The 15,303-nt window shown below is 39.2% G+C and overlaps 1 protein-coding gene across 7 annotated transcripts in view; it reads left to right on the top strand.

Moving 5' to 3' along the window:
- PICALM (phosphatidylinositol binding clathrin assembly protein) overlaps positions 1–15,303 on the top strand; it is a 70,786-nt gene that overhangs the window by 32,897 nt on the left and 22,586 nt on the right. For all 7 annotated transcript variants that reach the window (XM_063326137.1, XM_063326129.1, XM_063326120.1 and 4 more), the window contains exons 4-12: positions 601–703; positions 2,829–2,922; positions 3,449–3,560; positions 5,130–5,236; positions 6,452–6,493; positions 7,169–7,254; positions 8,488–8,611; positions 8,962–9,098; positions 11,493–11,593. In XM_063326137.1, coding sequence (XP_063182207.1) covers positions 601–703; positions 2,829–2,922; positions 3,449–3,560; positions 5,130–5,236; positions 6,452–6,493; positions 7,169–7,254; positions 8,488–8,611; positions 8,962–9,098; positions 11,493–11,593 — 906 coding nt within the window. The remainder of the gene's footprint in view (positions 1–600; positions 704–2,828; positions 2,923–3,448; positions 3,561–5,129; positions 5,237–6,451; positions 6,494–7,168; positions 7,255–8,487; positions 8,612–8,961; positions 9,099–11,492; positions 11,594–15,303) is intronic.

Genomic DNA, 15,303 nt, shown 5'->3' with positions numbered 1-15,303 from the left:
AAACCTTCTCAGTGATAACCAAGGGTCTACCAAATTGCCTCATTTTATTGAGTCTTAACTTCCATGGTCTCAGTATTGATTACAGACAGATCTTTTTCTTGGCCTGTATCCTTAGACTGACAGTTGTCAAAATATTTCCTGTCATCACTGATTTAACATAAAAAAATTTCTGTTGTGTCTTAATGTTTCCTTCAACGCTTTTTTTTTTCTTTTTTCCTATTCAGTTGTAAATTAGAGTGTGTGTTGTGGAGTTGATGCAAACATCTTCAAGAATGCTCCGTGTAATTTTTTTGGTAGTAATCATAATATGAGAGAAATTGCGTAAAAATACTTTGGTTTGCTTGTGGAAGTAATTCCCTTAGGAAGTGAAATGTAAACTTCTGTGTAATTTAGGTCTTCTAGATATTTGGTGTTGCCTGTTTGATTTACATGGTGAATGCAATGACGTACGTAGTTCTTCATAACACAGATTAACTATACAAAATCAGGCAAAAATATACTGAAGCTGTCTTGTGTTAGTATCTTGCACTTTATTTAGAGTAAGGTTCTTGTTCTTTAACTGACTAGGTAAGTAATAAGCTTCTGAAACTTGTTTTTTAGGCTATGACATGTCAACGTTTATCAGACGGTATAGTAGATATCTGAATGAAAAGGCGGTTTCCTATAGACAAGTGGCTTTTGACTTCACAAAAGTAAAAAGAGGGTAAGGACTGTATTTTTGTTTTGCTTATCTTGAGGTTTTGTCTTATGTCCTGTAATTCAAGTGGAAAATACCAATGTTGGCTCCAGCTTTCTACAGACAGCAGTGTCTGCTTTTCTCAGTTGAGTATCTCCTGCGACGCGCAAAGGCTCAACAGTTAACGTATATTGCAAAATCGTTTTGCTTCGGTTGTTGTAATTTTGCTTCTTTGTATTAAACTGTTAATGTTTAAAGAAATGAAACACCAAAGTAAATATCAAAAAAAGTAGAAGTTTGGACAAATCTTCCATGATACATCACAAAGTTCCTTTGTCTTGCATGTAGTATATGGGACTATACAATTTGCTTGTGTTTCTAGCTCTGGAATGTTTAAGTGACAGGTGTTTCGTGAAACACCTTGCAGTCCTCCCTGGTGTTTCTCTGTTCATGTCCCAAAATGTCTGATGAAGCTTACTACCTTCATAAAGGTAGTGCAGTTCATACTTGTAATGGAACATCGTAGTAGGTGCTGTTCTGAGTTTGTCTACAGGAATTAAAATTTTTCCTGGAAAGTGAACTCCTTTGAGAGAGATTGGTTGTTTGAGATTAGGTACCTGTTTACATGTAAAATAACACAGAGCAGAGCACCAGTCATTGGGTAAATTGCACGTTATAGTTAATGATGGAATTAATCTGGAGATCTCCTCTATTGGGAAGGTGGGAGAGGATGTACAGGTCATGGTTGAAAGTCTTTCCATCTTTGTTCACTTCCTCTGTATGCAGTGGTTTTTAAAGTTTAAAAACAATTTTAGTTTTACATTTGGGCATCCTTTACCATCCATACACAGGATAATTTACCTTGATGCTTAAAAGTTAATTGTTAACGAACCCATAAAAATCTCAACCTGAAACCGATGAATGAGTTAACTGCAGTAATGGGCTGCCTAACGATGCCTTGCATTAGTGTTAAAAAGCCATCTCAGTTGGCCTGAGAAGACTGTCCAGATCCCTTATGCCTCTTTGCTAATACTGTACAGCCAACTTTGTTTTCAAATGTGGTGGTGATGTAAAAGGGCAGCTTTGGGGCTCCTGTCACTGTTTCTGCCTTTAGAGATGGCTGGAGTCCCAACAACAGAAAGCACTCGGCCTTTTCCACCTACAGGGTACGTGCATGGTCAGGTGGCTGCAGATGCACTAGGGTGTCACACAGTTGCTTTGTAATCAGGTGTTTTAGGCCAAACGAGGGGAATTCTTTAGCCCACAGCATCCGTGAGCCAGCAGGAATAACTGTTCTGGGTGGCAGCAATCTCCCTTTTCCACCCCTCGGTTTTTCTCAGGGGCTGGGAGCCGTGCCCTGCCGCGTTAGGTTTGGTGCAGTTGCTGGAAGGAGGGAGTCCAGAGCAGGAGTAGAAAGCTGGGAGCAGCGTGTTCCCCGTGGGTTTCCAGCCTGGAGAACAGCCACAGCCTTCTCTCTGCAGATGCACTGAGAGATTTGCCCTTGCAGGAAACGTTTGGTTTGCTGTGTGCGCTGAGGGACTGTAAGGCTGCCTGATTTATCACACAGAAAGCAGTTGTTCCTTGTTGCTCAGGTGACTTAATCTCTTCCTCAGTTGTTGCTTTTCTTGAATAATTTGTCCCTTTAATCTGAACAAATAATAACCAAATGTTGGTAGTCAGCCATTAAAAGGAAGTGTCATGTAGCCTCTATAATCCGTCTGAAAAAGCTTGAAAAATGTATTGCCACACTTGTTTATTCTTTCTTACTGCTTTCAGTTGAAAAGAAAATCACGCAATCTGACACAAAACAGTAAACAATTTTGCTTCAGAAATAACCTTCAGAGCATTTTTCTTTTGATGACCTGATGCGTTGTAGCTCTGCTGTGTCTCTGAGCACTATCAGTTTCACTTCCTCTGAATAAAAATTGATCTTGGAGTCATCTTTTGGCCGTATAAAAGTTGTTACTTTTGTGCATTGCAGTTATTACAGTTGTATTGGCTAGAGATCATTCCTAAACATGGAAATGCCTGCTTTGAATGGCCATGACTGAAATGTTTTCTGATGACCTCTTTTACTTTGCTATGTTCTGTTTCTCACTAAAAATTGCCTTCAAAATTCAGGTGAAGGATTTTCTTTTGTTTTGCACAACAGGGCTGATGGAGTGATGAGAACAATGAGCACAGAAAAACTCCTAAAAACTGTACCAATTATACAAAATCAGATGGATGCACTTCTTGACTTCAATGTAAGTGTAGCAGCATGTACCCGTCTAAAGTGCTATTGACTTTGTACAAACCTGCCCAGACTTGTAAAATAGGGCAAGATCTTAAACTTAGTTCCATGTTCATCCTCTTGTGTCCATGTTATCCTCACAGCTTAGAGTACAAATCATTTTGGTCATTGATACAGTCCTAAGAAACCAGATAAAAGAAAGAAGGTGCTCACTGGGGAGAATGCTTTGTGCTAAGTTAGTGTTGTTTATTGTCTACCTTATCTAAGAATTATTTGTTCATTTAAGTGGTTATTTCTGCCCTCTGTCTTTTAGTTACGTTTGTTAACATTGACATCAGTTAACAAAAAATGTCTGCCAAAATGATTTGATTTAATTCCGTGCTGAGAGATCTGTGTTGATTTGCTGTGCTGCCACTTTCCGCTAGTAGCCAGTGAGATGATGGGAAAGCGTGCCTTGGGATAGAGTACCCGGAGTTCAACTAGAAGTTTTTCAATAAGGGATCAATTCAGTTAAATTAACTTATTTCTGCTCTTCCTAGGTCAATAGCAATGAACTTACAAATGGTGTAATTAATGCTGCCTTCATGCTCCTCTTCAAAGATGCCATTAGACTGTTTGCTGCATATAACGAAGGGATTATTAACCTCTTGGGTAAGTACAACTGCTTACATACATACAACAAAGAGGTGCTCTTTTCTGAGAAATTGAAATAGTCATACTGTAAAGCATTAAATTATTACTGTTATTTCCAAGACAGATTTATTTCCAAGGTTTTTTCTGTCCAACTGCATTTTCTATTGCATTAAATACAGATACGGGTAAACTTCTGAACACAAAGCCAATGCAAGATTTTTTTTCACTTGATTTTGTTCTCGCACTTTGTTCTGGGGTTGTTTTTTGTTGGGATTTTTTCTGTGTTTTTGTCTCATTGAACTGCATGGCAAACCCAAATCATGATATTGATGTTTCATATTTAAGAAACAAGACCAGGTTTTGTTTCTTTTTAAGTTTTTCAGTCTGGAAAAAAGACGACTGAGGGAGGATCTTATCAACACTTAGAAATACTTAAAGGGTGGGTGTCAGGAGGATGGGGCCAGGCTCTCTTCAGTGGTGCCCGGGGACAGGACAAGAGGTAACGGGCACAAACTTGAGCATAGGAAGTTCCACCTAAACATGAGGAGGAACTTCTTTCCTTTGAGGGTGGCAGAGCCCTGGCACAGGCTGCCCAGAGAGGTGGTGGAGTCTCCGTCTCTGGAGACATTCCAAACCCGCCTGGAGGCGTTCCTGTGCCACCTGCTCTGGGTGACCCTGCTCTGGCAGAGGGTTGGACTAGATGATCTCCAGAGGTCCCTTCCAACCCTGGCCATTCTGATGATTTAATGATTGGTTGGCTTTTTTAAGGGGAATTATAAACTCAGGCTTCAAGGCCTTTCACTTGCACACGCTGGAGATGCAGCAGAGCCTAAATCTAGAAAATGTCAAGAAGGGTCTGTTGATATGCCTGATTTAGTTGTATTCTGCGATCAGGTCAAGCTATCTGACTGCTGTTATTACCCAGTGCTTGCAAAATGGAAAGCAGAATGCTGAATTAGTCAGTGAAGGACAGTCAGGCTTCCAGACTGAAGTCTCTACTTCTTTTACCTCATCCAGAAGAACAAGCATACGGTTGCTTTCGCTCATGTTTTGAGTGCAGCTTAGTACAGAAACACAGGGCCTGAAAGTTATTTCAAGAAGGGAGTTGACATGCTGTTACTTCCAGCACCAGTGCCTTGCAATCGTTTGCACCTCATTGTAGACCACGCTGTAACAAGAGGCATCAGTCTGGCAGAGAATATCAAAATCTGGTTTGTGGCCACTGGAATAGAGTAGCTGTTTGACTGCCAGATTGTAAAATCACTCTTTTTTCCCCCAAAAGCATGGATTTACATTTCTTTGGGTGACCTATTCTCAAACCTGATTGTCCTCTTCAGGGTGCTTATGCTTTTATGAGATCTAGTACCTGCAAGGTAAGGTGTAATTGCATGCTGGTGACTATTAGCTCGCGTTCAGATCGAGTTTTTGTCATTTGCTCCAAGTTAGGCTTAGTAACTTCTGCACTTCATGTAATAAAACAGATCTGCAGGCGTTTTCTGTTTGTCTTGTTCTAGACACTTTTACTTCGCGTATCCTTTGCAGAATGCTTGACTTCTCATTTAGTGCAAATATTCTTACTCTTGATAGAAAAATACTTCGATATGAAAAAGAACCAGTGCAAAGAAGGCCTTGATATATACAAGAAGTTCCTCACTAGAATGACGCGGATCTCGGAGTTCCTTAAAGTTGCAGAGGTAAACTTTAGTCAGCCAAACTTTGCCCTTTATTTGAAACAACTTATAAAATGCCTATTTTCTTGTAAAGCAGATAGTTCTTCCTTCCAGCCTAATTGTGGTTCAAGGGTCATCTTGTCAGTCTCTACCCTGGTGATTAGTTCCTTTGAGGACTGCATTGAAAAACCTGACTACAAAATATTTATTGGCTTATCTTTTACTTAAGGAGGGTGTGTAAATATGCCGTTTAAAATTTTTTTGGTTCCATAATAATTGTGAGCGTTGAAGAGGAGCCTTGCTTAAAACAAAGAAAGGAACTTCACGGTGATCTGCTGCTTTCTATGATTCTAGCCGTATTCTAGTTTGAAATCCACAATTCTGCCATATTTTATTTAAATTAAATAACAGCTTCACAAACAAGAAACTGAGACAAGTAGGTGAACATGTAATTATTTTTTTTTAAAGATGTCTTGGCCATAGGCGTGTTTGTAGAGGAAAAAGCAGTTACCTTGCAAAATGTTTTGTTGGTGTGCTTTCTTAAATGTATTTAATCTGTTGCATTCTTGTTTCTGAAGCATTGCTGAATTGATGTCCTAGAATTACGGAATTCCTCAGTTGAGATGTGCTCCTGTTCTTGTTTTGCTTTCCTTCGTTATTCAGAACTCTTACCAAAAAATTAAGCAGTAAAGCCTGGCTCACTGTCTGTCCTGACAGAACCTCTCTGTCGGAGGTACTGCCTTCAGCCCTCGTCAGTTGATGGCACTATCAGCTCAGGTTGAGAGAATGAATCTTTCTGTTGCGACAGTGTGTATCCTGCTGCAGAGCATCTTAAGTTTGATCTGCATTTTAGAAAAAAGCTTCTTTACAGAATTATGAAGGTGCTTTGTTTTAGCAAATATATGCTCGATATCAGTAGGTCTGAGAATTTGCCACGTAAATTGTGGGATAGGCAAACTTTTCCAGCCTTAAAATTCTGAAACACTTGATTCTTACTCTGTTTTATTTCTAATGCTGTATCTGTTAAAATACCTCTAACGTGCCCACTTCAAACGTGTATACATTTAACAGCAGAATTTATTATAACTGACCATTATAGAGTTGACATTGTGGAGATTTAAATGTATATGGACAGGTTTGTGCTCTTTATGTGACTTCCTCTTAAAGTTGTTTGCTTTTTGAGCATCTCTGCCTTGAACAAATGCAAACAGGTTCTAAAGCTCGTTTGCTTTCTTACAGCAAGTTGGAATTGACAGAGGAGACATACCAGATCTCTCACAGGTAGATAAACCTATTATGTGTTTGCCGGTACATGTCTGGTTTTGGGCTTGCATAATCAGGAAAACTTGGCATTATGGCACACGCTTATGCTTTCTTGCGTATATTGTCACCAAGTTTTGTGATTAAATCCAACCTCTGTCAGAGTCTGGCTTTTACAGATTTTATAGATTGTTTACAGATCATTTCTGTCGTACTGTAATTGAGTTTTAAGACAACCTGATTTCTGTCATGCTTGAAGACACAGTTTGTATCTGTGAGTTCACCTAACGAAACTTCTAAATGATATTATGAAGCAGCAGTTTTTAGCAGGCTTGCTTTTAGCTGTACGCCCGTGTAAATCATTGTGAAGGCTTGCAGAGCGTGCGCATAGAAATGACTTTAGGTAAAGCCGCCTTCTTAGTGTCTCTTGAAATACTGACTGCTTCCGACTGTCTGCTTGCTGTTCTCTAGCTGTTAATTTTAACATCTCTTGACATATTTCAGTACTTACTGGTGAGTCATTACGACAGGATAATGTACATCACCTGATATTTTAAGTAATTAAATAGGTACAGGATGCCAAGATGTGGTATAAATATTCTGAGCTGTTGTACAAGTTGCCCTGCAGTTGCATTCTCTGAAAGTCTTTTAACCACTGATTTGCTTCACCTTAGATTCTTCAATCTCTTTTTATAGGCACCGAGTAGCCTTCTTGATGCTTTGGAACAACATTTAGCTTCTCTAGAAGGGAAGAAAATTAAAGATTCCACAGCTGCAAGCAGGTGCTTATGGCCTTGTCCTTTGACACAATTGTTGAATCGAATGTTAAATCCATTATTTTCCATTTCATTATGAATTAAGGTTTGTGATGGTTATGTTCAAGACAAAACTCTATTATATTAGCATTGGTAGAATCGCAAGTTATCCTATTGTTTGCTGAGTATTTAAGACAGCTTCTTCCAGGTCAACAGAACGGGACTCTGAGGAGCTGCAGGCACTTGCTGTAGCATCCCTCATGTAGTAGTTATGCTTTTAACATCTGATCTTGAACTTCTGAAGAGAAACTAAGGGGTTTTTCACTTACTGCCTGCAAGTGTTCATTTTCTGTTAATAATTAGACTTCTGTAAGGTATGCAACATTAATGTTCTTAGACTCTTACATCTCAACTGTAATCCCTTTTTTTTGTCAAAAGCAAGAAAATGCTTCGAGAACTCCTTAAATTAAGAATGAATTTTTAAAGTAATTGGGGATTAAAGCTCTACTGTATATGGTGAAAGACAGTTGCTGATTTTAAGTGCTTGCTAAACACAAAGGGCAATCCAGAGAAGCCCTCTAGGCAACTAACTTAATTGTTTAAATTTAAAAAAAAAAAGAGCTTAATATTGCAAAATTGAATTCCATTTCTCGGTTGCATTTTCAAAACATAAGGCAGTCATATTTTATATGTTCTTTTTTTACGGTAGTGACAATCTTAGGATTTAGCACCATTTTATTAGCTGCTACTTAGAATATTTGCTTTCTTTTGTAAAGTTACTTCAGTTTTTTTTAAAGTATTTGTTTTAAATTTTTTGCACACTCTTAAACGTGGTGATAAATTGTAAACTTTTCCTCTGGGATATGCTAGTTGCATTGATAGTTTCTTATCTAAACCTGTTAAATTAGCAACAATTTGAATTGGAGCCCAGATTATTGGAGATTCACATGTATCTAGAAATAATGCCATCTTAAGCAAATGGAAAAGAGGAAAGGCTTCAAATATGAATGTGGAGGGAAAGCATTTAAGGGGGAAAATCCAGTGTATAAGAGTAGATAACATGATGTGTAGGAATTTTCATTTTGCAGTTCGTACAGTGTATCTTATTTAAAGTTATCCCTTTGTATTGCACAGTGTGAGATATAACAACATTATAAAGAGTTCACAAGACTGGGTGGATACAAGTAAAGAGTTCTTTAGATCTTCCTATGACGTGTCACCTATTAACAGCCAGCTTTTTCTCCTGTCCAATTACTTTAGGGCTACCACCCTTTCCAATGCAGTCTCTTCCCTTGCAAGCACTGGCCTGTCCCTCACAAAAGTTGATGAAAGGGAAAAGCAAGCTGCGCTAGAGGAAGAACAAGCTCGCTTAAAAGCTTTAAAGGTAGGCATGTGGAATTTTTAATCAAAAATGCTTTTCCTACGTTCCTGTTGATCGTTTATTAGGAGTCTTAATGAAGCAAAGGGAAAAAACAGTTATTAATACTGCGCATGTGCTGTTGGCAAAGCGTTGGAAGTAGACTCTGATGTACACGTGCCATACAACTTGTGGATGGCTTGTTAAAATAGTGTCTGAAGGATTTGTGGTGCCACTGATTCTTGTAACTATAAGTAGCTGACACTAGTGCGTGGAATAAATAAAAAGAATTCGTTAAGTTCTGCTTTACTTCTCTCCAAAGTCATACACATGAATGTTGTTTCTGGATTTCTTATGCCAGCTCGCTTTCCCAACAGGAACAACGTCTAAAAGAACTTGCAAAGAAACCTCATACCTCTTTAACAACTGCAGCTTCTCCTGTGTCGACTGCAGCAGGAAGCATAATGACGACACCAGCCATTGATATTTTTTCTACCCCTAGCTCTTCAAACAGGTACGTTTAATGGTATTGCTTCACCGTCAGATGCGCTGCAGCTAGGGTTTCCTCTGAACTTCTGCTGCGCAAGGTTGGTTGGGTGTAGAGTACGTTAATGGTGTGATAAGAAATGACGTTTTGGGTAACATTGAGGGGGGAAAAAAGTAACCTATTGCCATAAATAACATAAAAAGTGTGTTTTCATCATCTGTCTGCAGAATAGTTTCCGATCAGAATCGACTGCCGTTCTTAGTCGGTGAGCCAGGCGCTTGGAACTATAAAACACGCGTGCTTTGCCTCCAAAGAACCTTACAAGTTAATTTGGGGAAAATCAAATAAAAATTCAGTTTGTGAGGTCATAAAGATAATACCGAATTAAATGTTGCATTTCTAGATCTTTAAAAGTTGAGTGGTAACAACCGTTCTCGGTAGATTTTTCAGAAAAAGGAAAGCCCGAAGCAGGGTTTGAAAGAAGAGGGGCAGGTTTTGGAGTCTGGAGTTGTATCTCTGTCTGCAGGGACTTGCAAAGATAGTGCACGAGTAGTCACTGCACACTAATCCCTATTTTTGACTAGCAGGAACTGTCGGTATGAGTAAGTGCGTGATCTTCAGTCTGTAAAATACCTGTCAAATCAAGCAGTAGCAGAAGGTACAGTGCTTTTGTCAGTACAGCAGGAAATAGCTCTTTAAAGGCGTATTTTTGCTTTGGGTGTGATCCTAAACCTGAAGGATTGCTTAGTTGTTCTGTTAGAGCTCACATAAGAATCTACTTGTCTCCTTCAGTTTTCTGCTGTTCTTTAAAAGCAGTCAGCACTTTGACGGCCTTCTTTCCCTATTAGCAAGCTATTGTAGGAAATCACTTGACGGCTGATATGTGGAAAATAGCTGAATCGCGTATAAGGAGCTAGAGAATCTGTTAGTGTTAGTAACCAAAAGAGTTCCTTGAAAAAGGATATTTATTTTTTCAAAAATTACTTTTTAGAGGCCAGAATATTTGAAGTGGGCAGATCCTTTGAACTAGTAACTCTGAATATCTGAGCTTGCTGCTTAAGGGGTCTGAAACATAGAAACATCTGATAAAGCTTCTTCAAACAGCCAGAAATGCTACACAGAGAAGGCAAGAGCGTTTTCCTCTTTAAAAAAAAAAACAAAAAACAACAAACAAAAACCAACCCCAAATGCTATTTTGTCTTCATGTTTAAATTCAGTTGTTGGCAGCATGACTGCGATGAGCAAAGAACAGATTTTACAGCAGGTGGTGCCATGAAGGGGGTATGTTGGGTCATAAGTTCAGTTTTTTGCTATTAGATGCGACGTCTGATTAATCCCTATCACTAACTTGAAATTTACCTTGAAAACGATCTTGGTTCTGCTGCTCACAGTACAGGGCTGTGCCAGACCACGCTGCTTTTTCACAGGAGTGGTAGTGGCAGAATGGGACTTCAGTCAGAGTTGAAATAATAAAAACTAAATGATACAAGTGATTGGGTCAGCAAGAGAATACACAAGGAGCTAGGACGTGGCTACTAGCCTTTAAACTCGTGTGCCAGTCTCATTTTGGAAGGTGCTTGGATGCCACAGTGACTTAGCTGCTGTTCATAGTAGCAGCCGTATGTGCAATTTTTGGTTTATTTTGTGTGCTAAAAAGTTCTGGGTGAACACCAGTACTCCTTTTTTTTTTTTTTTTCCCCAGGAGTAATTTAAAGTGTGAAATGAACTGTGCAGGAGGATGAATTTTACTGTTCCTGTTTGAAATCATTGCATCGGTTGTGTTCAAGACTTCACTCTTCATTTCCATGCGATGTTCTTAGGTCTCAGTTTGGTTTTGGATAGTGTAAAATGTGCATTTGAATGAGTTTTCATTCACACGGCTGATGTGCAACAAGGTGTTCCAAAGCTGCTTGTATTTTGCTTTCCCCAGAGTTCTTCAGGAGCTCACAGGTGTTAGCCAGTTTCTCGGCAGTGGTTGATAGTGGAAAGATAAAGCTGTGGAATTTAGATGTAACATTTTGGTGATGCAGCCCATTAGAATTCGTTCTGTCAGTCTGCTTTTGTCATACCGTAGGGCTTTCATGAGGTTATTTCCAAAGCTGCTGAAGATTGCAGAACGTAAGGTGCTGTAGCCCTGGTGTTGGACTGGGAGGAAGATGAGAAGGCTGGGTGTCGTTCTGCCTTAGACAGCTCTGACAAAAGTCCCTTGGCGTAACATAGAACTCATGGTGCTAAATTAACACTTCTCTACAAAACCGAAAATGTGAAGTTCACCAGACTTTCTGATTTTGGGCTTAGTTCTGTACATGTTGTAACAACCGCTTTGTAACAAAGCTTTCCTTACTGCTGACAGTCGCTGACGTTTGCCTTGTGTTGAGAACCGTGATGTAGTTCAAACGGTTGTATTAATTTGTCTTCTAGCACTTCAAAGCTGCCAAACGATCTGCTTGATTTGCAGCCAACTTTCCATCCGTCTGTACATCCTATATCAGCTCCTCCACAAGTAGGAAGTACCTGGGGAGGTAAGAATTCTGAATCGGATTAAAGTTCTCATTGCTGTGGTGGTGATCCTGTACATGTTTCCATACTCTGTGTGTTTGTTTTATTCCACAAAAACAGAGATTTTGCAAGAACAAGCTACAAGTGGACAAAGGGAGCAGAAAAAGTCAAATCTGGGTATGGATTAAAATAATGTGGTGATAACAAAGAATTTGGATATTTTGATAAAGTTACTTCAATTGTTGACGAGCTCTGTCAACCTCAGCTGCTGCCATTGAGTCACGTAGCGAGCTGCAGAGTTAGCTGTGAGAAGTCAGTTCTGTGAAGGTGTCTGCCAGACAGCCCGTGTTGCATAGACGGGGAGTTGCCTATAGAATTTAAATATGCTTTTTAAATTTTGACTAAAATTAAATCAAAATTGCAGGTGATAATAGGGCAGAACTTGGATGAGGCCTGAAAGGAGGCAGTTGTGACGAATATGTACAGAAAGCAAGAAAATCCAGAGTTAGTTACTGGAAACAAAAAAAGGCACCTCTTTACAAATTCTCTGCTGTATTTCGCTTAACTACAAAGGCAAATTAGAAAAAAAAGCTGTGGTTAGATCTTGTTAAGGGAAGAGGGAAACTTTAGAAGGAATTCTTCCCTCTGAAATTTACTTCAGAACATCCAAACTATCATTCTGCCCAGTTGCTAGGAGGGACTGAATGAGATGTTAGGTTACCTTATTGATACTGGCAAGTCCTTAAACCCAGGAGGCAAGCGAGAGCGTTCTAGAAATTTGTGAATGTTGGGATTCAAGATCAGCGTGAGTGTTAGAGTGTTTAGTCATTTACTGAAAGCCTTTTTTCTTTATGCTGCTTTGCAGTGTTCTAGAGTATTGCTGATACAGGTAACGCATTGCCTGCTTGCACCCGTGGTTATATTGGTGGAGGATTAAAAGTCTCTTATAAAAAGGTTTCTTTTTACTTTTCTACATAAATGACACTTAATAAAATAGTAAACTCCTGAACTATGTGACTATTTCCAGAATATTTTTCTTATAAATTGGATGCTTGCAAAAACGCTTTCATTTATGATGTGAAAACTTGGGACTTACTGCTTCAGAAAGTTTTGTAGGCATCGGAGTAACCCTGTTCTGAAATTTTACTTGACTGTTTCTTTTTATGAGCTGTCGCTTTTCCTAAACATCTTTCCAATTATCTAACATGTCTTTATTATAAGCAGTGTATGTATTCTACTTCCCTTTTTACTTTGTGCTGTGTGCTTTGTGTTTCATGTACCTTCTCACGTTTGTTTGTAGGGAAATAACACACAGTTTTGAGTGACAGAGGCAATACTATTATATGTGGTAGCTTCAAAACCGAATAAAAGTAGTTCATTTGTCCTGGAGTTTTGCTGAGCAGAGCATGTTTTGCGAAAGATGCAGTGAGGAGCATGAGGATTGAGTCATGCATACAAATTTCAATGTTTAATAGGATCAGAGTTTAGAAATGGAGAAAAATGTTTTGGCTCATCTAGTTTGCGTTCCAGAAAATATCTTCTGTTTGAGCTTGCCCTGTTTGAGTCACAGGTGAGAGATAGAAGGGGAAACTATCTTCCTCTTGAAGGTCACGTCACAATCTAGCATTCTTCATTAATCTGAGAATTGAGCCTGAAAGTCTGTTTGTGCTTGTTCAATGTTGTGTTACTCCTGGTAAGAGCCTTCAGTGATAGTCATTGATACATCTCCTTACTGTTGGCAGATTTCTAAATACTTCTAAGATTTAATTAACTGTGAAGATTTTGGATTGTCTGCTAAAAGTGTAGGCTAAAATTCTGGGATCACCATTTTTTGTGTTACTTTTTATCCAAAAAAAAAAAATCTCTTCAGCTTTACAGCCATGAACACTCACCTCCCGTAGGCGAGGTAGGTAAGAAGTGCTTTCCACATTTTACAATGGGGAAATGTGAGCAATTAACTGACTTGTCCGAAGTCATACGGCAAGGCAGTGGCAGAGCCAAGAATGGAACCTGATCTATTTGCAGTCCTGTGCTCTAACCACTGCGCAGCGTCCCTCCCTTAGGTCATTCTCTGACATGCTGAGGCTTGTATTTGGTGTATATGGTGGCTTTGAGGAGAGAATTGAACCAGCTACAAGTTGCAATGGACTAAAATCAGTTGCTGTTAAAAATATTATGCAGCAACTGTTAAGTATGTAATAAAAGGATAACTTATTGCAAACTATTGTTTGGGTTGCTGCCTTTTGTCTTGCACTTCCAAAAATGTTAAAGCTAACAAGGTTAAAAACTCCCAATGGGTTCTGTAATTGCATGTTTTCAGTTAACTTTTTCTAACTGTAAGAGGTGCCACTGAAAAACCATCGTCACTGTTCTCTCAGGTAAAATACTTCTAGTTGGATAACTTAAAGGTAGAAGTTTGCAAAATTCAAATTACTCTTAAATGCACCTGAATCATTAATGCCTAATGATAGCCTGAAGGTGCAGAGTGATTCCATTGACACAAACAGATGCCATGTGGATTCAGGAATGAAACTGGGCTTTAGAAACGTGTAGGTGTTGCTGTCAGGAGAGACAGCAATTCTGAAAATCTGAATATGCGAGGATATAAATTACCCAAACCTAATTAATTTTTAGTTACCTTTGTCACTAGCATTTGGCACGTTTTGAGACTCGGACGGGGTCGAACGCGCTGGCTAGAATTAGAATGAGGCAGACGAGCGAAGGGTCTGGGAACAGATTGCATTTCTGAGAAAATCGTGATAATATAAATTGCGTTGCATTGTCTTACTAGTCAAAACACATAAAATTCCATATACAACCTTGGGGTTTGGAAACGGGAAGTATTAGGTAGTAATTTTCCTGCTGAGCGCATGTGTACATTCCAGTGGACAGCAGTTTCAAACAAATATGGTTTAAAAACTTCTTGTCCTTCTTAGCTTCTTTCATATTGTTTCACCTGACCTGTTCATTGGGATTGTTCGGAGGCTGTTTGGCTGTGTTTGGTGTATTTGCCAGCTATCAGTTTGTACCTAAACTTCAGAAGCAAGGCAAATGGATCAGTGTGGAAATAATCAGTTTCACTTACCTGGATTTCTTTCCAATTACAAGCAGAACCAATAGAATCAGAAGAATGTGAAGCAGCAGCAGCAAAAGCACACAGGAGCTGATTAAAGGATGACCTGACCTGTTCTCTTGTCAGATGTGTTTGTTCTGCAGCTTCTAGGAAAGCGTTCGATGCAGACAACAGTTTTTTAAGCAGTACCTGAAAGCAAGGACTTGGTTTGGAGTGGCTGATTGGCATGTCCGCAAGTGCATTAGGTGGTAATAATATTGTCTGAAACATACGTGAGACAATACAAAGCTTTGTGTTGCTGTTAACGTATTACAAAGACTACATTAGCTTATTCTGTCTGTCCTTTATTCAGTGTTTGACACTGCCGTTTTGCTGGCGGAAAGATTTAGAAAAAGGCTTTTTAAGGTACTTCACTCATTCTTGCAACTTAGCCAAGCAATTTGGGAGAGAAGTCGGGTCTTACTGAATAAGATACCTTGAGCTTGCCAGAAATCAAAGGGTTTATTAAGCCTGCAAAGAATAACGCAGTTATGGTTTTAAAGTTTCATTTTCTTCAGTCCTTGCATATGATTGAAATCTGCATGTTACCATGCTGTGTGGGATTTATAGCTAAGAACTGGGAGGTCAGATTCGGGGAGAGGAAATAACTTACAGTTTGAA

The sequence above is a fragment of the Chroicocephalus ridibundus genome, chromosome 1 (assembly GCF_963924245.1).
Source record: "Chroicocephalus ridibundus chromosome 1, bChrRid1.1, whole genome shotgun sequence".
Lineage (NCBI taxonomy): Eukaryota > Metazoa > Chordata > Aves > Charadriiformes > Laridae > Chroicocephalus > Chroicocephalus ridibundus.
Note: the sequence above shows the minus strand (reverse complement) of the source record. Positions and strands in the feature narration are given on the sequence as shown.